This window comes from Sus scrofa, chromosome 6 (assembly GCF_000003025.6).
Source record: "Sus scrofa isolate TJ Tabasco breed Duroc chromosome 6, Sscrofa11.1, whole genome shotgun sequence".
Classification (NCBI taxonomy): domain Eukaryota; kingdom Metazoa; phylum Chordata; class Mammalia; order Artiodactyla; family Suidae; genus Sus; species Sus scrofa.
Window position 1 is genome coordinate 52,819,954 of NC_010448.4, and position 21,814 is coordinate 52,841,767.

General features: G+C 51.3%; 1 protein-coding gene across 1 annotated transcript in view; it reads left to right on the top strand.

Moving 5' to 3' along the window:
• ARHGAP35 (Rho GTPase activating protein 35) overlaps positions 1-21,342 on the top strand; it is a 129,833-nt gene extending 108,491 nt beyond the window's left edge. Inside the window, exons 4-7 of the mRNA XM_021094622.1 lie at positions 7,033-7,110; positions 9,063-9,194; positions 15,915-16,020; positions 16,832-21,342. Coding sequence (XP_020950281.1) covers positions 7,033-7,110; positions 9,063-9,194; positions 15,915-16,020; positions 16,832-17,189 — 674 coding nt within the window. The 3' untranslated portion in view covers positions 17,190-21,342. The remainder of the gene's footprint in view (positions 1-7,032; positions 7,111-9,062; positions 9,195-15,914; positions 16,021-16,831) is intronic.

Genomic DNA, 21,814 nt, shown 5'->3' on the forward strand with positions numbered 1-21,814 from the left:
ACAAGTCCAAGTTTGTCTTGGAGGAAGTATTGATTTGTTGCTAGAAAGGAAACTCAGGAGGACCTGAGTCCTGGTGTGAGCGAGCACAGATGAAGCCTGGCCTGGCAGGCTACAGAAAGACTTTTGGCCAAGAACTCTGGTGCTGAGAAGTGGTTCGTGGTATCCAGGAATAAAAACTTTTTGGGACAGAAAATCAGACACATAACAGAGCAGAAGATGGTTCTTCCCTTGGTTTCCAAGCTCCTGTGGGTCACTTGTCCATTTCCCTGGTACCCCTAGTGTGCCAGGAACCACAGGCATCTCAGGAGCTAGAGTCAGCAGCAGCTGCTGTGTGGTAAAGTGAGAGATAAAAATGTGCCAGTTCTTAGCCTGTGGGGAACGCCTTGTGGCTGGCATTGGCGGGCCATCTAGCCTTCTGTGTCACCAAAAGAATTTTGAGGAAGATCATGGCAGAAAGCACTGTAAGGAGTCTTATCTGCAATGTAGGGGCTCATTAAATATATATTGAAAGGGGGAAAGAAAGCCTTCTTGCTTTTCTCTTTACTTTTTTAATGTTCTTTGGAAAATCATATGTGGCCATGGTTTTAGTTAATATGTAAAGGCTTGCTTACATATAGAAAGCACCAGTTTTGGAGTTCCCATTGTGGCGCAGCAGATTAAGAATCTGACTAGTGGAGTTCCTGTCGTGGCGCAGTGGTTAACGAATCCGACTAGGAACCATGAGGTTGCGGGTTCAGTCCCTGCCCTTGCTCAGTGGGTTAACGATCCGGCGTTGCCGTGAGCTGTGGTGTAGGTTGCAGACGCGGCTCGGATCCCGCGTTGCTGTGGCTCTGGCGTAGGCCGGTGGCTACAGCTCCGATTCAACCCCTAGCCTGGGAACCTCCATATGCCGCGGGAGCGGCCCAAGAAATAGCAACAACAACAAAAAAAAGACCAAAAAAAAAAAAAAAAAAAAGAATCTGACTAGTGTCCATGAGGATGCAGGTTCAATCCCTGGCATTGATCATTGGGTTAAGGATCCAGTGTTGCCGCAAGCTGCAGCATAGGTCGCAGATGTGGCTTGGATCTGGCATTGCCGTGGCTGTGATGTAGGCCAGCACCTGCAGCTCCTATTCAACCCCTAGCCTGGGAACTTCCATATGCCTTGGGAGCAGCCCTAAAAAAGAAAAAAGAAAAAACCAATTTTGGAGTTCTCTTGTGATGCAGCCGGTTAAGGATCCAGCCTTATAACTGCAGCAGCCTGGAGTTCCCGTTGTGGCTCAGTGGTTAACTAATCCAACTAGGAACCATGAGGTTTCAGGTTCGATACCTTGCTCAGTGGGTTAAGGATCCGGTGCTGCTGTGAGCTGTGGTGTAGGTCACAGACACAGCTCGGATCCCCCATTGCTGTGTCTGTGGCGTAGGCTGGCAGCTATAGCTTTGATTCGACCCCTAGCCTGGGAACTTCCATGTGCTGTGGGAGCAGCCCTAGAAAAGACAATAAGTAAATAAATTAGCTAACTAATTAACTGCCTGCAGTTACGGTACAATCCTTGACCTGGGAACTTCCACATTCCATGAGCGCATCTGAAAAAAGCAGTTTTAACACGTGGAAATGCTTTGTTCCTCAAGTATCTAGTATTTATTTTTCCTTGTGTATTGCCCCACAATTTTATTGAGTCATAGATGTTAAGAGTTTGAAAGACCCGGAGTTCCCCTTGTGGTGCAGCGGAAACGAAACGGACTAGGAACCGTGAGGTTGCGGGTTTGATCCCTAGCCTTGCTCAGCGGGTTAAGGATCTGGCGTTGCAATGAGATGTGGTGTAGGTTGCAGATGCGGCTCAGATCTGGCGTTGCTGTGGCTGTGGTGTAGGCCGGCAGCTGTAGCTCTGATTCACCCCCTAGCCTGGGAACCTCCATGCTGAGGGTGCAGCCCTAAAAAGCAAAGTAAAAAAAGAAAAAAGACCTTAGAGGCCTGGACCATCTTCTCAAACTGTGGCAGTTCTCATATGGTTCCCTGACCAGCAGCATCACCTGGAAATATGCTGGAAATGGAGATTCGTGGGCCCCACTCCAAACCACCGAATCAGAATCCTTACAGGTGCAGCCCTGGAACCTAGATCATAACCACCTTTCCAGATGATTCTGATGCATGCTCAGGTTTGAAAACTAGTGATTTAAAACATCACAGGCTCTGGAAGCATATGATAGGGTTTAGACTGCAGTTCAGTTGCTCTCTGACCTTGTGCGTGTTACTCTACCTCTTAGCTTCTGCATTCCCATCTGTAAAATGAGATGAGTAATAACCCCTCTGAAGAGGCTGTTGTGAGAACTGATGTAGAAATGCATGGTAAGCACTTAGTATTATGTGCCACACATACCGTAAGCATTCAGTAAATGGTTTGTTGTTCCTGTTATTAACTGTGTTTTTAGACCAGGTATTAATCTTTTTAAAGAGCATCCTAGACAGATGGCTATCCAGTGAGTAGGCAGTTCAAAAGCTCTGGCCCTTTACAATGAATGGCAGCTGTAGCTATTATTGTTTTACATATTGAGAGAATGTTTGCCTTCCTACCATTTCCAGTCTTAGTCGTAGCTCTGTTCTCTAGAGCCGTTGGAACAAGACTGTTCTTCGTAGAAATTGTTTCGATTTTTGAAAATCTCGTCCTTAGGTGTTTTGAGTTTTTTCTTGTTCTTTTCTCAAGGATTAACTTGTTTCTCTTGTTTATTCCCAAAGATTAAGAGATTCCCAAAGAAAGAAAGAAGAAAGGCCTGTCACAAGACTCTGCTGTGGTAGTGGGTCTTCGGAGATTTCTGGTGTGTAGAGATTTAAGGTGGAAGCTTTCTCATTTGGACCTCAGGGCATGGAAAAGACCTTGTGGCTAGGGGGTGCTGCTTTCTGCTGCCAGTTGTGAGTCAGAGTCACCCCCAGAGTATTTCTTTGTGGTCTTAGGGTCCCAGGATGCACACCCCTTGAAATCCAGCATCTCTGAGGGCCTGCTCCTGGCCCCCAGCCCTTTTCCTGCTCTGGTCTTGGACTCCTTGGCAAGCTGCCCTTGCTCGTCTGGCATCCTAGTTCTCACTTGCTTTGCTAGCACTCTATTTCACAGTGTTTGCAGTCTGCTGTAAGGTTTTTGTTTTTGTTTAATTGATGTCTAATTAATAGTTGTGAAAAATTGTACTTGCCAAGCAAATGATACCATTCCTAAATTATGCCACATTGTTTTGTAGGGCCGAGGCAGAATTGCTGTTTTAAAATGGGGTTTTGTAATATAAACATGCTTTCAGGTTACAGGAAATACTAAGTTGATGATTAATTGATGCAGTGGAGCTGGCCTTGGCTTTCAGGTGCTTCCATTTTTTGTGATCATCCATCTCATGAGGTTTCAGCAGACAGGCCCACACCTCTCTTAATTTCCAGATAGCTCATTTGCAGTTTGGTCTCTGCCCTATGCTACTGGAGTGTACGGCCATTAGGAGACTCTGCAGAAGACTCCGCTGTCCGTGCTGAAGGTTAGAGTTGCCAGAAGATGATGAATGGCATGGCCTGGGGCTGTCGGGACCATCTGCAGTTCAGAGGGTGCCTCTCCATGCTGGGGCTCAGAACTGTGGACATCGTGACTTCCGTCAGGGACTTTTTAGCACCTGCCACTTATTCTTTCCATTGTTTTCTTTGTATTAGAGAGGGCTGACATTCAAGTAGAGAAGAGTGGAGTGATTTCACTTCAACCTAGGGAGTGAGGAGTTGAGTCTGTTGAGACATCCAGGGCTTCCCCAAATGTGGGTGATTTCACATGTAAGCATGTGACGTGTTACCTGAGATGTGAAAAGGGTAGAAGGTTTAAATATGTCTGAGAAGAGTTTAGAAAAGTCACTGAGGAGCAAGACCATTCTAAAATTATGAACTGAAGGTGGTGAAGAGGAGCCACCCTGACCTGTGACTTTTGGAGGTTGACAGCAATAGGGGGATAGGCCATCTCAAAAGCGACCCAGAATACTAAGGGCCAGTGGGCTTCACCCAGGTGTGGTATTTCTTCAAGGGGTGGAAGGGAGACTGTGTCTGGACCCCAGCATAATGGTGGATAAAAGTCAAGCATCTTCTGGAACAGCGTGGAGGCAGAGAGTGGCAGGGCCCTGAACTTAGACCACGGTCCCTCTCCCCCCGCCCCATTTTTTCTTTTTCAGCTGCCCCATGGCATATGGAGTTTCCAGGCCAGGGATCAGATCCGGGCCCCGGTGTGATCTACACCGCAGCTGGAAACACCAAATCCTTTAACCCACTGTGCCAGGCCAGGAATAAAACCTGCATCCTGGCACTGCAGAGATGCCACCAATCCTGCTGCGCCACAGCAGGAATGCCAGACCACTTCCTTTTCAATCTTTCATCTAATAAGTGAGTGAGCTAGTGGCGGGAGTTTCCGTCGTGGTTCAATGGGTTAAGAACCCAACATAGAGTTCCTGTCGTGGCTCAGTGGTTAACAAATCCAACTAGGAACCATGAGGTTGTGGGTTCAGTCCCTGGCCTTGCTCAATGAGTTAAGGATCTGGCGTTGCCATGAGCTGTGGTGTAGGTTGCAGGCGTGGTTCGGATCCCACGTTGCTGTGGCTCTGGCGTAGGCCGGCAGCTGTAGCTCCCATTCAACCCCTAGCCTGGGAACCACCATATGCCGCAGGAGCGGCCCAAGAAATGGCAAAAAGACAAAAAAAAAAAAAGAACCCAACATAGTGTTTGTGAGGATGTGGGTTTGATCCTGGTCTTGCTCAGTGGGATAATAAGGACTGGGCATTGCTGTGGCTGTGATGCAGGCTGACAACTGCAACTTTGTTTTGACCCCTATCCTGGGGCCCTAAAAAGAAAAAGAGTGAGTGGTGCATGGATGTGAGAAAGCACGTAGCTCAGTGCATGACACGGTGACCGTGCAGGAAATGTTAACTCCTAAAGGGAGGGCAGTGGGAAAGGGCAGCATGGGTCTGGGGTGCATCGGGGCCTCAGGCTTGGGTTGTGTCTGCACTTTTCATGCTGAGCACAGTGATGACAGCTCCTTTGTAACTGGGCATTGCACAGTAGGGTGTCCTTGGGGCTGGTCCATTAACCAACCCTCTTCTCTGGGGTGAAAGGTCCACGTGCAATTAACAGCTTTTAGGCCAGAGAATTGATGACTTTTTGTTTTTGGTGTTCTTCAAAGTTCACCTGCCACTAGTCTGGGGCCCCAGAAACAGTCAGACTGACTACTTTTACCTTGCCTCATGGGCACCTCTCCAGAGGCGTCAGTTACAGTGATAACTAATGTTGAGACATTTGGTTCTTGGGAACCTCCTAATTGACTTAAGGGCATGGTCCTCTCTCCACGGCCCACTGCCTTCTGGTGGCCTCAGGGTGCCTCCTCCATGCGCCTTCAACTAGTCAGAGTTGCTCAAAACCATGGCCTTCAGAGGAGACCCAGGATTGGTTTGGCCATGAGCCTTGGTTTTTCACAGTGACTTCATTGTCCTGTAGACCCAGGGTCTTAAAGGTGCAACAGTGAACTTTCCCTTCTGGAGAGAGGGAGAAGCAAGTCAATGGACAGTGCTTGGAGGGCCCTCCCCACTGAACAGGGCTTCCCGGGCCAACGGGTGGGGATTGAAGGATAGAATTTTACTCTTGGTTTTTTTCTCACCTAATACTGTGCACTAAGTTCCAGAAGGATTGCAGAGTTAAATGTAAATTTAAGAAAAAAATCATAAAAGGACAAGAAGGACGAAATAGAGACTATGATCTAGGAATAGAAAAATCTACTCTATGGAGTTCCCATCACAACTTAGTGGGTTAAGGGCCCAGCGTCGTCTCTCTGAGAATACAGGTTTGATCCCTGGCCTCGCTCAGTGGGTTAAGGATCCGGCATTGCTGCAAGCTGTGACATAAGTCACAGATGCAGCTTGGATCCAGCGTTGCCATGGCTGTGGTCTAGGCCCCAGCTGCAGCTCTGATTCAGCCCCTTGCCTGGGAACTTTCAAATGTTGCAAGTGAGGCCTTAAAAGAAAAAAAGGGAAATCTGCTCTAATGGCATTCCCACTGGGGCACGTTTAAGGTTTGATCCTGAATCCAGGCGTGTCCTGGATTGAGGATGCAGCATTGCCACAGCTATGGCATAGGTCACAGCTGCAGCTTGGATTCAATTCCTGGTCTAGGAACTTCTATAGGCCAGGGGCACAGCCAAAAAAACCAATCTGCTCTAAGCATAAAAACAAATGGAGGGAGTTCCCATCATGTATCAGTGGTCAACAAATCCGACCAAGAACCAAGAGGTTGCATGCAGGTTCAATCCCTGGCCTCGCTCAGTGGGTTAAGGACCTGGCATTGCCGTGAGCTGTGGTATAGGTCGCAGACGTGGCTCGGATCTGGCATGGCTTAGGCTCTGGTGTAGGCTGGCAGCTACACCTCTGATTGGACCCCTGGCCTGGGAACCTCCATATGCTGTGGGTGTGGCCCTAGAAAAGCCAAAAAAAAAAAAGAGAGAGACATCATAATGAAACTGACTGGCCTTGAGAACCTAAAATTTTTGAATTATATACTTCAGAAAACATTCATTACCCAAAATTAGAAGACAGGTAGCAAAAGGGAAAACATGTGAAGATATATAGGGAGGTCCCATCATGGCTCAGCAGAAACAAATCCGACTAGGAACCATGAGGTTGCAGGTTCAATCCCTGGCCTCGCTCAGTGGGTTAAGGATCTGGCATTGCCGTGAGCTGTGGTGTAGGTCACAGTTGCGGCTCAGATCCTGCGTTGCTGTGGCTCTGGCGTAGGCTGGCGGGAGCGGCCCTAGAAAAGGCAAGACAATAAATAAATAAATAAAAATAAAAATAATAAAAAACCAAATATTTTTAAAACTCTAAGTGAAAAAGAAAATGGGCAAAAGTGGATTGGAGCATCTAGGCAAGTCAAGAGTACTCAGCCCCACCCCTCTCACGGTGGGTGCCTGATGGGGTCTCCCCTTCTTTCCTGAGATCCAGTCCTCCTCATTCTCTGCTCTCCACTCCCTGCTCCTAAGACACCTGCTTGTTTCTCCTCAGGATTGAGCACAGAAGGCATCTACCGGGTCAGTGGGAACAAGTCAGAAATGGAGAGTCTGCAAAGACAGTTTGATCAAGGTAAGGCCACAGCCCAGCCAAGCATGAGAGGCTGGAGCCACCCAAGGCAGATGAGTAGGCGAACTGCCAGTGGAGCCCCTCAGGGGTGCTCCTGCCTCACAGATGCAAAGCCGAGAGGTGCTGGCTCAGTGACTGAACAAGAGGAAGTATTTGGGCCCAGTCAGCCTTGCCTCCACGGGCACACTACCGCAGAGGAGTGGGGAACGGACATAACATCATCCTTGCCTGAGCTGCGTCAGCCAGGCTGCCCCACATGGGCCACATCTCTGCTCCTTTGCCTGTTCACAGTGTAGGCATGGCCAGTGTAACCTTCTTTGACCTTAGTTTCCTGTGTTACTATCCCACACCCCCCCACACACTGCTCACCCTGGCACCTGCCTCATTCACTGGGAAAAGGCCTCGCTTCCCTTGAACTGGGCCATGCAGGGGCGATTGTGGGCATGTGATGTTGTATTGACATAACAGTCCTGTTTTGCCAGGGCCACAGGAGTACCCTCCCCATGACTACCTTCCTCACACAGTCCTAGCACAAGAGAAAAAGCAAGGGAGCCTTTTGTGATGAGCTGAGCATGGGGTCCCGGACTCTCAGAGCTGACCTCTCATGAGTTAGACTGGCTCTTCGCAGAGACTTTTGTCTCCTAAGCTAGATCAGGCCTGAGAGGCCTAGAGCCAGATGGCCAAATCCATTTCACCCTGACCCAGTGGCCCAAGTCTAACTCTTAGAATTGAACACACTGTGGGATGAGAAGTCACAGCCACCAGTGTTAGAAGCAAAAGAGCCAAAGCAGCAAAAATTCACAGATGTCTCTGGCTAATGAGGATGGAAAGCTGAGGGTCAAAGTAGGGTCTGCCTTAGCATGTGGCCTTAGGAGACCAATCCATGCGGCCTGTGCGGGCCTGTTGGACAAAGCAGCTAACCAGTATGCACTGGGAGCTGACACCCAAGCACCCTGGGGGCCATAGCACTTTGTAGCCACATAGTCCCTCTTTGCCAGCTGGCAGCAGGAGGTGGTGACCCGTGAGAGCAGGGAAATGTGTCGCTCTTGCAAGCTAGGAAGAAGGGGTCAAAATGAGCATATAGCCACGCTTGGGTATACACTTGTATATACGCCAGAATCTATACCACGGTTTAGAACCCCCAGATCAAAACTGATGTCACTGTCAGTAGATGATTTCTTATAAATCAGACACGCATTAAGAAGAAGGTATACCAAGAAAAATTGGGTGTTCCCGTCGTGGCTCTGTGGTTAACGAACCCGACTAGTGTCGATGGGGACAGGGGTATGATCCCTGGCTTCACTCAGTGGGTTAGGGATTCGGCGTTGCCATGAGCTGTGTAGCTCAGATCCCGAGATGCTGTGGCTGTGGCCAGCAGCTACAGCTCCGATTCGACCCCTAGCCTGGGAACCTCCATGTGCCAAAGGTACGGCTCTAAAAAAAAAGACCAAAAAAAAAAATTGGAGACAGAGGTCAGTGGTGTATCATAAGCTGGAAGAGCCAAGACAGCAGAAGAATAAATGCGTCTCCTTGCCCTTCCACCATAAGGAACAAGGGTGGAATGGCAGTCGAGATTGTTGGTAACAATTTGGAAACCGACCAGGAAAAGTGAGCAAGCCCTCTGGGAAAGCCTCTTGGTTTCCCTGAGCAGGAGGGCTACGGAAAAGGTAGCAACAAATCCAGGCCAGACAAGGGAGGGTGGATGCACATGATGGCAGGCGCAGCAACTCTACGCAGAGGAAGAATTGGGTGGCAGCCTCTGTCTGTGAGTCTCAGCACCCAGGATACCACTTTCTGTCTAATCTGTGGTAATCCTGAGTCCCTGCCCAGGCTCCAGGCCTGCCCTGGGCAGCAGCCCTGTCCTCAGATTATCTCAGTTTTTCCCAGATGCTAAGTTTTTCTTGCCGCTGCCCTTCTTAGATGAGTCTGGCTTCACTCTCCTAAATTCCTTTCAGACCACAACCTGGATTTGGCGGAGAAGGACTTCACAGTGAACACCGTGGCCGGGGCCATGAAGAGCTTTTTCTCAGAACTACCAGACCCCCTGGTCCCATACAACATGCAGATGGATCTGGTGGAGGCACACAGTGAGTACCAGCAGACCTCCGCTGGCTCCGCGCTGGCGAGTGGCAGGAGGGGGCAGCGCCGTGGTGATGCCCTGCCCTCACAGAGCTGGCATTCTGACTCTTGGAACTGAGATTTGAAGGAGGTAAGGAGAGGGCACCAGCACCGTAACATCCAAGGGCTGACAGATTAAGCCCCCTGCCTTTGTAGACCAGAGGTGCTTCTCTGCGGGTTCTTTCAAAAAGGTTGCAGATGACCCCAAAATTCCATGAGTTAAGCGGCTAGTTTTGGTGCCAGACCCGGGGCAAATCTCCTTTGCTTGTTCCCAGTGTAAGCATGGCCAGCGTAACCTTCTTTGACCCTAGTTTCCGATGTTACCATCCCTTCTCCTGTTACCGAATGAGATGAGAGGTCTGGAGGCAGGGTTGTCTAACAGACGGTTAAATGGCAGGGCTTACTTTCCCTTCTTCTCACCCACCCATCTGCTCCCATCTCTCACAGAAGGCATTTAACATGTGGCCTGGGGTCAGATAGCCTCTGAGGAAGCCATCTCCTTGAGGGAAGGGGGCAGCTCCAGTGGCCCTGGCCAGATCACTTGAGGCTGCAGCAAGTTGGCACCTCTGGTTGGGGAGTGTTGTCTGGGGGGGTTTTTTGGCCACATTCTTGGTATGTAGAAGTTCACAGGCCAGGGATCGAACCCACGCCACAGCAGCACCCCTAGCTGCTGCAGTGACAACACCAGATCCTTAACCTGCTGTACCACAAAGGGAACTCCCAGCACCTCTGGTTTTAGAGGTCACCTTTCATGCCATCCCGCCTGCCCTGACAGCTCTTTCTGCCCCAGTCTCCCCTCTCTCCATAGGCCTTTGTCCACATGTGGGAACCTTCCCACTGGGCAGCCTTTCTCAGACCTTGCATAGTGCTGCAGAGAGGGCCTGACCTCTCAGAGCTTTACTCAGGGTGGCACTTTCTAGCTTTTTTAGCCCAAGGCAGCCTCCCTACTTTGTACCTCTGATGGATTAAGACCCCAGAAGCCACCACTGCTGTGCAGCTTCAGAAGGGGATGTCCTTGCTAGTGGCCAAGGGGGTGGGGAAGTGGAAATGGAGTGTGTCCCCTCAGATCCCAGGACACTAGTTTTATCTTGCTACCACCCACCTCAAAAGAGGAAGATTTAAGCATGTATGATTTACTTAAAAGGCTGATGGCGTGAGCGGAAATTTAGAGGAGGTCACAAATTCACAGTCTTTTAAGTCCTGGGTTATATACATTCTCAGCGGCTTTGGGAAATTGAGATGCTGACAGAAGCACAACCCTGAACTGTGGAGCCAGGGCTTGCAGGGCCCCTAGAGTAACCACTCTGGGGTCTGCATTTCCCTGGTATTTGTTTCCACAATCTGGGTGCCGCCTTCACCATATTTTATACACAACAGTCTTAGCTGATTGAAATCATTCACAGCTTCTGAGCTTATCCAAGCCCATGGGGATGGGGCAGAAGCACACAGTTCCCTGGCACTGTCATAGGGTTCCCTGGCCTTCCTTCCCATCTCCCTTCCCAGGGCAGGAGTCTGGATTTCTCCCAGATGAGCTGGAAGCAGGGACAAGGTGCCAGCTTCTGCTCTGATCCTGCCATCCAAAAATAAACGTCCTCTCAGCAATCACTTCTCCTGCAGGCTCCAGCCTGGCTCAGATGGGAAATGTAGGAATCTCCATCCTGAGCCTTTCCACCTAAGCTAAGCTTGTTAGGAAGAGAAGGTATGGGCCAGAAGCCTGAAGATTCCTGAGAGCATTTGTCTTGACTTGGCGCCATCTAGAGGCTAGCAGAGTCCTGGCACCCAGTAGAATCCCATTGTTTCTGCGGGAATTGCTGACATAGCATCTTTTTGTTTTTGGAGGGTTGTGGAAGGCAGGAGAGGAAGATGTTATTGATGGGGCATCAGCTGCCCTTCCTATAGTAGCTTCCGCTGACTTCCACTCATTAGGAAGGGAGCTTCTTGCTGCTACTGGAGCCTGGAAAGGGTGGAGATTTTCCGCTTCCGCTTCCTATTGTGTGTTTCCTGTGCCCAAAACTAGTCAGCTGGAGCTCTGTGGTCTTGAACCTGATCGAGAGGAGTGTATCTCACCAACACGGCACCTGTCACAGCCAGAGCAGTTGAGTGAAGAGTGGGGCTGTATGTGTCAGAGGGTGGGTTTATCTGAGCCAGGCAATGCCAGAGTTAGTGTTAAGGGACATTATGGAACAAAGATTTTCATGCCTAAAAGTAGCTATTCCCAGCCTGGCTGGGTTTCCATAGCAACATCAACTTGACCAGCTCTTTCCACTTAATACATAGGAGCTGTTGTGTCTGCGTGTGTTCAGGGCTTGGAAATGGTGTCAAATCCTATCACAACAAATATCAAGGTCACTGTCAAATTGTTTTGTTAGCCTCTGGAATTTCATAATATTGAACACTGCTGAAATTGTGCCTACAAACAGAGATTTTTGTTTTTTGTGGTTTTTTTTTTTTTGTTTTGTTTTGTTTTGTTTTGTTTTCTTTGTCTTTTTGCCATTTCTTGGGCCGCTCCTGCGGCATATGGAGGTTCCCAGGCTAGGGGTCAAATCGGAGCTGTAGCCACTGGCCTACGCCAGAGCCACAGCAACGCGGGATCCGAGCCGCGTCTGCAACCTACACCACAGCTCACGGCAACGCCGGATCGTTAACCCACTGAGCAAGGGCAGGGACCGAACCCGCAACCTCATGGTTCCTAGTCGGATTCGTTAACCACTGCGCCACGACGGGAACTCCAAACAGAGATTTTTGTGATTATTCACCAGTTATCTTCCTACCACAATCAAGGTGATATGTAAGAGATTCAGAAATGAATAGGAGGGGGTTCCTGTCGTGGCTCAGTGATTAACAAATCCGACTAGGAACCATGAGATTGCAGGTTCGATCCCTGGCCTCACTCAGTGGGTTAAGGATCCGGTGTTGCTGTGAGCTGTGGTGTAGGTCTCAGACACGTCTTGGATCCCACGTTGCTGTGGCTGTGGTGTTGGCTGGTAGCTGTAGATCCGATTCGACCCCTAGCCTGGGAACCTCTTTATGCCACGGATATGGCCCTAAAAAGACAAGAGACAAAAAAAAAAGAAAATAGGAGCAGCCAGATCCTGTACCACTAGGGAGCGGCCGGGTGGGCACGACCTTTCTATGTGGAGACATTGTTCCTGCCCTCTCTTCCCAGGGTACACGTTGAAGTCAGCTGCCAGGCAGCATGAGGCAAGCTGAGCTAGAAGTGCAGAAAATGCAGTGAGGAGGGAGTACCTGAGCTTGACTCAGATAGGACCGGGATTTCAGGAGACAGAGAAAGCGGCTTTGAATTCCCCATTCCATCACATCCTCGCGTTTCACCCCAGCCTTCAAGAAATAGTGTCATTGGAGTTCCTGTCATGGCGCAACGGAAATGAATCTGACTAGAAACCATAAGGTTGTGGGTTTGATCACTGGCCTCGCTCAGTGGGTTAAGGATCCGGCGTTGCCGTGAGCTGTGGTGTGGATCACAGACACGTCTCGGATCCCGCGTTGCTGTGGCTGTGATGTAGGCCGGCAGCTATAGCTCTTATTAGATCCCTAGCCTGGGAACCTCCATGTGCCACGGGTGAGGCCCTAAAAAAAAAAGGCAAGAAAAAAGAAATAGTGTCATTTATTTTTGCCCCACATCTTTTCCCTTTGCTCTCATGACCAACCTCACAATCCCACCATCACCTCTCTGGAATCCCTCTGGTCCAGCCAGTCAGTCTGCACACACCCTGTCCTGTGTTTTTTGTGCCAGAAGCGGCCCTAGATCTGACTCTGTCTCAGTCCAGGGGCTCGGAGCCTAAGGACTTTTGGCCTCAGGGCCTCATTAGCCCCCCTTATTGCTTATCAATTCTGTGTGTTCATTTTAGTCTATGGAGAAGACCAGTATCTTTTATCAGATTGTCAAAAGGAATGTATGATCCCAGATGATTCAGGATGCCAGCTTATCATCTTGCCCTTTCTATCTGCAGATGAGACAACCTAGGGCTAGAGATTAATAAATGACTGACTTGCAAGGTCTCCAGGCACACCAGTCTTGCTGCTTCTTGGGCTCTTGTTCGTGTACTGCCTTTTGATGTTGCTAATTCTGGGATCCTGCTTCAGTGGCATCATTAGCCCCATTTCCTGCCTCCAGCCAGGAGGACTGGTGAGGCCAGGCGAGGCCACGTTCTTAGATGAAGGTGCTGCCATTCAAGTACTTAATTAAAACAAACACAGCTGTGTTTTTTGTTATACGGGCACCTAAGAGAGGCCTGTGCCAAGCTCACATCTGGAAGGGGGCACAATTATTATGACTCTGAGCCATGCACGTGTTTCTTTTGGTTTTCAGTGTAATTGTTCATCCACATCCCCCACCCCAGAACAGTATACTTCTTTTAAGTAAACTTGTTATTGAAACTTAATAGTAAAGGGTTTTGAAACTCACAGCCCTTGAAGTTCCTGTTGTGGCTCAGTGGATTAAGGACCCAACGTTGTCTCCATGACGATGTGGGTTCAATCCCTAGGCCTCACTTAGTGGGTTAAGGATCCTGCGTTGCTGTGGCTGTGGTACAGGCTGGCAGCTGCAGCTCCAGTTTGACCCTTAGCCTGGGAACTTCCATATGCCGTGTGTGCAGCCATAAAAATAGGAAAAGAAAAAAAAAAAAAGTATGCCCTTGAGGTTGGACCCTTACTGTAAATCTTGGGTTCAGAGAAATAAAGCTGTTAATGGCCCCACATAATTAGTTCCTGTGATTTTTCAATAGTCAGATGTTGCCAAAATACCGTTTTTATCAAGCCACGCTCTCAAGTCAAAACATTCGCCCAGTTTCATGCTCATTAGCCTCCCAGCAAATGTTCCCAGTAGCTCCGTCCCAGCATCTTTACAGCCTCCTCTTCCACTGGTTCCCTGAAACTCAGACTTGCTCCCAGGTGCTTTTTATGTGTGTGTCTGTGAGCTCTTCCTTTCATGGTATGGTGTCTCCACGTAAAGGAGACACTGTCCTGAGCCCCTTTTATGGGCAGGGAGACTGATGCTCAGATGTAGCACTTCCCTAAGATCATACAGCTGGTTGATGTCAGAGACACCACCCTTCCTCCCTGTACCACCTCCCCGCCGACCTGCCCTCCCAGGATTGGCTTGAGGCTCCTTACACCCGCTTCCCCCAGACTGACCCTCTAGGAGCATCACCCAGTACAGAGGCTTTTAACTGGCAGGCCCCAGACTCCCTAGGGAATAGATGGTTTTGGGGAGTCTGTGAAGCTCCAGGAAGCATAAGCAGACTTACATACAGTTTGTTTGTGGGCGAGGGCCCAGAGCTTCCGTATATCCTAAAGGAGCCCACACCCCCAAACCAAGTGGGAACCATCATATTCTTAACGAACCCACTACCTGCCCACCCACCCCAACCATCACTTTTGGAATAGCTGCCATCTCCTCATGGGATCCTTCTGGACTTTTCTGAGCCCAAGAGTCCTAGAGATAGCTTTCGGTTCCAGCACCTGGCTGTAGGGCTATCTTGCTGTGCTCAGAGAGGTCTCTCTGCCACACCCACAGCACACGGAAGTTCCCAGGCTAGGGGTCCAGTTGGAGCTACAGCTGCCGACCTACACCACAGCCACAGCAACGTGGGATCCAGGCCACATCTGCGACCTACACCACAGCTCATGACAACGCCAGAGCCTTAACCCACTGATCCAGGCCAGGGATCGAACCCACAACCTCATGGTTGCTAGTTGGATTCGTTTCCACTGCACCACAACGGGAACTAGAACCCCCATTTTTATCTCACTAGCCCAAGCCAGCTCTCCCAGCCAAGGAGGGCAGGTCCACTCAGGAAGAGGGAGCCAAGGCCCCAGGGAGCACAGTGGCTCTGCTCAGACTCTGTAGCCCGTTGGACAGGGTTTGGTTCCCAGACCAAGATGCTGATTTCTGCAACCTCTCTGGGCCCCAAATTACTTTTCCCTGAAATGGGGTGATAGCTCCAGCCTCATAGGAGGCCTCACTGAACCAGGCCTGGCATGGCTGAAGCATTTCCCTTGGGTTAGCTTATTTTCACCCTCTCAGTCCATTAGGATTCCATGATGGGCAAACTGTGGGCAGTAGTGGGGGAAGGGGGTATGGAGTCCCTTTGATGAACTGCATAAGAATTCCCCCACTGTTTCCATCAGCTCCTCCAATAGGGAGATATGTGGAGGATCCCTGTGACTCTAGGAAAAGGACAGAGCCCTGGTCTTGTGACAAACTCCCTCCCTAGACCGTCTGTTGGCGTGGGTGGGTGGCAGCGCTCTCCCGTCTGGTCAGGAAGCAGGCAGGCTTTCTGCATTGGGATGCCTGTCTCCAGGGGCAACCGGATGAGCAAAGAATGGTGTTCTTTATGGTGGAGTTTCTCTGGATCGTGGAGTCTCGGATGGTGGGGGCCAGGAAGCCCCAGGCGTACAGTGGTCCCCTTCAGCAGGGGCCTGGGACATGGAGGTAGGCCTGGCCCCTGGCCCTGTACCACTGCCAGGTGTGCCAGCCTTGGGCACCAGCTTGCAGGGAAAGGATGAGGTTGGCCTTGTCTAAGCCCTGGGCCATTCTCAGAGAAGGTACAGTACACAGCATACCCTTTGTTGGCCACCAGCCCTTGGTTTTCACCAACTGCCCAGGACCAGTGTCTGCTCAGAGCCTGAGACCCATCAACCTTCGTCTTGGTTTTCTCTTTCTGTAGAAATCAACGACCGGGAGCAGAAGCTACATGCCCTAAAGGAGGTACTCAAGAAATTTCCAAAGGAAAACCATGAAGTCTTCAAATACGTCATCTCTCACCTGAACAAGTATGTTGCAGGGCTGGCCATTTGGTCTTTCCTCCTTCAGAAACCTCCAGTCAGGACCAGTCAGCCCCTCAGCCCGGCCGGGCGCTGGCCCGGCTCCTCAGTGTGGCCACTTCTGCTTGCCTGGAAGCATCCTAGGCTCTTGGCTTCTCCACCTCAGGCCTTTGTCCTGGTTCTGTCTAAGCAAGGCCTGCATGGCCCACAGCACACATCAGGACCTTGCTCCAGGATTTGTGTTTCCTGACCTGCGTGACAAAACGCTGGGCCAAGACAGGCACGCTGTGTGAAAGCAACTCCAGTCCAGCAAGTGCGGGGAGCTCCGATCAGGAAACCTGCTACCTGGATGGTTCCCACGGCTTTTCACACACAGACTAAGTCTGTTTTACAGGCAGGCCTAGTCCTCTCTTGACAAAAAGTGGTGTTTTATGAGCCCTGGTTTGGGACACACGCATATTCTCTCTCTCTCTCTCTCTCTCTCTCAGAGCATTGTCCCCCACTTTGGGGGCCTGAGGGAGAGTCCCTGAGACATTCTGCCAACCTACAGGGCTTGCAGGGGCCTCCTGTGAGCCAGGGCCTCAAAGCCACGTGGAGACCCTGGAACCCAGGATGGGGCAAGGAGGGCTCAGACCTCAACTCCCAGGCCTGGGCTGGAGAGCTGTGCTGGGGCCTTTTTTGTTTTCAGGCCGTTGGTGGCGGGGGGCAGGCGGGGAGAGAGCAGCCAGGGTGGCAGTGACCATGAGTACAGGTGACCGAGAGCCTCACCCAGGCCCTCTGCCCTGTGGAGCTCTGACCTTGAGTTTGGTGTCGCCCACAGAGTCAGCCACAACAACAAGGTGAATCTCATGACCAGTGAGAACCTGTCCATCTGCTTCTGGCCCACCTTGATGAGACCCGACTTCAGCACCATGGACGCCCTCACGGCCACACGGACCTACCAGACAATCATTGAGCTCTTCATCCAGCAGTGCCCCTTCTTCTTCCACAACCGGCCCATCAGCGAGCCTCCCGGCACCACGCCCAGCTCCCCCTCTGCCCTGGCTTCCACTGTCCCCTTCCTCACCTCCACACCTGTTGCGAGCCAGCCCTCACCACCCCAGTCGCCACCACCCACCCCCCAGTCCCCGATGCAGCCACTGCTCCCCTCCCAGCTTCAAGCTGAACACACGCTGTGAGCCCCCAGGGCCCAGGGCAAAAGGAGACAAGGTCTTCTCTCTTTGACGGGGTGGTATTTGGCCTTGAACAAAACCAGGTCTACTAGGGCAGAGGTGGAGAGGGTGTCCCCTCTCTCTTGTCCCCTTCTGAAGACCTCGGCAGTAGCACCAGCCAGCACTCCACCATCAGCTAGGCGGTCTGGTGCCCTGAGCCCAGCACTGCACACCTGGGGCTGGCTGCAGGCCCTCCCCTTTGATGTGGACCTTTCTGAGGACCGAACTGGCCAGGCAGCGGTGCCTGCGGCCCTTCACTGCGCCCCAGGACCCCCCCACCCCCGATCTGTCTGTGCATAACAGCCTCAAGGCGTCCGCCCACTGGACAGAGACCTGGCCTTGGCTGGAGGAGGAGGAGGAGGAGGTTCTGAGATTCAGGCCGTCCCAGGGCAGGGCCAGCAACCCCTAAAGAGAACACTTGCCGTCCGTTGCACCTGGCTCTTCCCACCTTCCATAGCTGCACCCCCATGCCCAGTTAAGGGGTGCAGCCTGTCTAGCAGCCTCCTTGGGAACATGTGGGCCACAGCTCTGCCACCCCAAGGTACCATGCTGAGGACATTAGCCCAGCAGACCAGAGCAGAGGGAGGGTAGCTTTGTGCCTGGACCGGGTGAGTGTGTGCAGCTCCCCCTCGCACCCCTTCCCGTTCACAAGCCTTGGGGATACGTTCCCTTCAAAACAAAGGAACACTGGAAGAAAAATGGAAAGACCCCCTCCAATGATTTTTAAAAAGAAAAGGAAAGAAACTATAGGAAGAAAACTACAGACCTCAAGATTCAGCTTTCTTCCCACCTCTGCCAAGAGGCAGACAAGTGAAAAAATTGGCCCTTTGTGACAGCAAAACAAGGATGCCCGGGGTGATTGCCTGAGACCCTGCTGGGGCCCCACTTAATGTCAGGTTACTAGAGTCTCCTTACCCCAAGAATACTCAGTTTGAGCCCTTGATGGGAAGAGCTGGGGAGACCAGCCTGGATCCTGGTCTGCCTGGGCACCCACTGCAGTGCTGTGGAGACACTCAGGCGTGTGTCCACGGAGGCCAGCCGCGGGTGCTGGGGTGCACTTGGGATGTGGTTTAGTGTGGTTGCTGTTGAAGTGGAGTCATTTGTATCGTGGGCTGTAGGGGGTGCTGGCAGGGGTGTTTGTGGGAAGTGGGCAGTATGAGGGACCGCTCAAGTGTGGGGGTCCGCAGCGCCACGCAGGGCTGTCCTTCGCGTTCCCGGGCCATCAGGGCCCACAGGAGGTAAAGGTACAAAGGCCATCAGAGTCGTGAGGAGGGCATCATGCCTGCCTGTCACCAACCTCCTCCCATGGCCTTCCCCCGCCCTTCCTGGCTTTTCCACTGGCCTTCCTCTGGGAGAGGCCTCCTCGTGCCCCACCTTTGGCCCTCAAACACAGCAACCCTGCTAAGGCTGCTGTAGATACTGGCTGCCCCTCGCTCCCCGAGGCTGGGCCATGGCCTTTGCAGTGGAAAAGCCTGACACTAAGGTACCCTGGGCATGGGGGTGTGGGGTAGAGGCCCACATGCCCCCTAGTCCTCCAGGGCTCTTTGCACTTTAAGAAGCAGCACCTGTGGCATGTTCCAGGCTGCCCTGGGTCGCCTCAGCTGGGTGGCCTGACAAAAGAAGAGACGCCTCCAAACAATCTCAGCCACTCCCAGCCTCAAACTCTTCTTGTTGGCTGCTGGAGGGTGGCGTAGGCCCTGTGCTCACTGACTTCTTCCTCTGGATAAGCTGGATATCTTAGTGTTTCTGGTTCTTGTACGGCAAAATAAGGTGCTTGGGAAAATTAAAGCAACTTTTACCGCGTCTTAAGGACACTACAAGTCAAAAAACAAACCTAAGGTACATGAATGTTTTATGTAAATGTTGTGATGGACTCTCTTCTGGTGGGGCTGTGCTTGGTGCTTTAGGTCAGGGCTTGGCTGGAAGGTGATACTTGTGTTTAGTTTGGACAGAGGGGGCCAGGCCCAGGCTTCTCCAGCCCTGCAGCTCCCCCAGCGCTGAGCCCCAGGCAGGTCAGGATACAACTGCATTGAATTAGTCTCTGCCTTTTTCTGGGTCCTGCTCACCTACTCCCAGTCAGTCCTTCAAAGTATGGGGGGGAGGGAAGCCACAGGGGTGGTCTGGGGCCACTGTCCTTTGTGCTGGCACACTGGGCCATGCTACCACCTAAACTTCTGCTCTGTACCAGGAACTTCACCTTCACAAGCGCCCCCACTCCCCTCAGTCCTTGAGACTACATAGACCTGTAAGCAGTAGGTGATTTTTCTGGAAGGGGGCATACATAGTAACGGCAAACACAGTGCTTGGCATCCTTCCCTGGGTCAGAATAGCAGAGACCAGGCCTCCAGAGGGTAGCCTCTAGTCCCACAGCACCCCCCTGCTAGCCGGTCTGGGCAGCTGCAGAAACCCCTTACCCCTGCCCCTGTTGTCCCTCAAGGGCTCTCACAGTGTGCAGGTGGGGACAGGGCTCGTGCCCAGTGAGCCACAGTTGGACAGGTAGCTGTCTGTTTCCTCTGCTAACTCTCTAACTTCTTATTTTCTGCTTCTCAGGCTGACCCTGGCTGGAAGACGTTTTCCGGTCATTCTGAGTTGGCATTGCCTGCAGTAGTAGTACCGGGCCCTGGGCTTCCACTCCGGTCATTGGGGGGTGGGGTCAGCTTTTGGACCAAAAGGGCCCCCAGAGGGGACCCATGAAGGAGTATGGGCATGGTTGGGGCATGCTGACCTTAACTAGAATGTTCCCCACCGCTCCCATTCATCTGATGAGCTAAGCTCTGAAAAGCTCTTTCACAAGTCATTTTCATCGGAACTGCACCACACTCAGGATTGAGGGCATGGCCGGGGGTCATTAGCATTGGCCAGGGTGGCTAAACAGTTCAGGGGTGTCATGGCACTTGTTCCGTGCCCTACACCAAAACAGTTGGATGCCCAGAAGCTCTCTCCCCATCCAGTGTGTTCTTTTTACCCCCAGCAGAGTGTAGACACCAAGGACTGGAAGGAAACAACCCTTGATTTTAAGAATGAGACTGATTCTGGATGTGACACTGATGCTTCCACAGAGGGAGCTGGTCCAAGGTTAGGTAGCGTGGCTTACGAATCTTCCTTCAGTTCCTGGCTGTGTTGCATGTGGGAAGGCCGTCACTTGACATTTTGGGGAGCAATGCTGAGTGCTGTTTCCTGGGTTTTCCTACATTGTACTGCCACGATCTTCCTGCTTTAGGCAGGAAGCATGTTGGGGGTGAGTTTGTTCTAGCAGAGTGTGTTTGTCTTCACCAGGGTGGCCAGAGGGTGACATCATAGGAGCAGCACACTAGCCTCACCTCCTTCTGGTCTTGGGGGAGGCCTGAATGGATGCCTTCCCCTATGTCGCAGGTGTTCCAGCCTCAGCCCTGGAACTCGCAGACCAGCCAGCTGCAACCTGTGTGATCCAAGGTCATCTGCATCCGCGAGGGACCCCCCCCCCAGTGCTCCCCAGCATGCTGCTGGGGTTGTCTGCCTAGGGGCTCTGCTCTGCCAGTGGCTGTTTTTCCAAGAGAAGCTTCAGGGACTTGGGTGGGTGCTGGGGACTGGGTTCCCTCACGCCAGCATCCTCCTGTGCTGTGGGCATGGTGTGCTCTGGGGCCTGGAGACAGTCCCAGCGCTCACCCCCAAGCACCGGTGACTCTCCATAGATGATGGACAGGAGTTGCTGCCACTCTTGCTTGGCAGGTTCAAGCTGATCACTCATGCTTAGGTGAAAGAACGACTGAGTCTTGTGTGCTGGAAACCTGAGTCACATCTGTGGCTGCCAGTGATTGCACCAGGAAAGGCATGGCGTGAGGGGAAGGGCCTCCCCAGCTGTGCCTGTTGTGCTGTCCTGGAAGAGAAGGATTCTTACCTCCTCTGGGAGCCATCATTCAACTCCTCAAGGATTGGAAGTGACTCCCCGCAGCACCCTGCCCCACTGCCCAGCAGCCCTCCCTCAGCAGCAGGCTCCATCAGCAGTGATGTCACACTTCAGTGTAGTCAAGACAGGGCCTAAGTTATTGTTTGCATAAAAAAGAATCATGTTCCCTGTGTACATTTAAAAAAAAAAAAAGTGAATTGTAAGAGAATAAAACTTGTTTGAAAATTTGGAATAGTGCTGCTGCCAGCTTATTTTTCTGGTACTTGTATTTTCACATGTTAAATGATCTTTATATATGTTGAATTAACAAATATTTTGAGTTTCTTGAGGGGGGAAAAAGCATATTAATGGTATTGAAATGTGTTAGTAGTTTGGCTGTGTGCCCAAAACTCTGTTTTCGCAGCAGAAGTGGAGAACTGTATGTGAAGAAAGTATAACCATTATTTCTTTGTATTTTAGGGGCTTTAACCAGGACATCCTCTAGTTGGTGTTAGGAATGTTTGCTTAATTTCCAGACTTTTTTTTAAAAACACATCGTGAGTTTTTTGAGGCTCCAACCTGACTGATTAGTGCATGGTCAGCCATCAACTAAGGCTGAGGCATCTCTGACCGAGGTGTTTTTGTTTGGTTTTGTTTTTTAAAATCATGTATTTGCTACAAAGTATTGTACTTGTCTCAATGGGAATGGTGTAAAAAACTGAAAAGG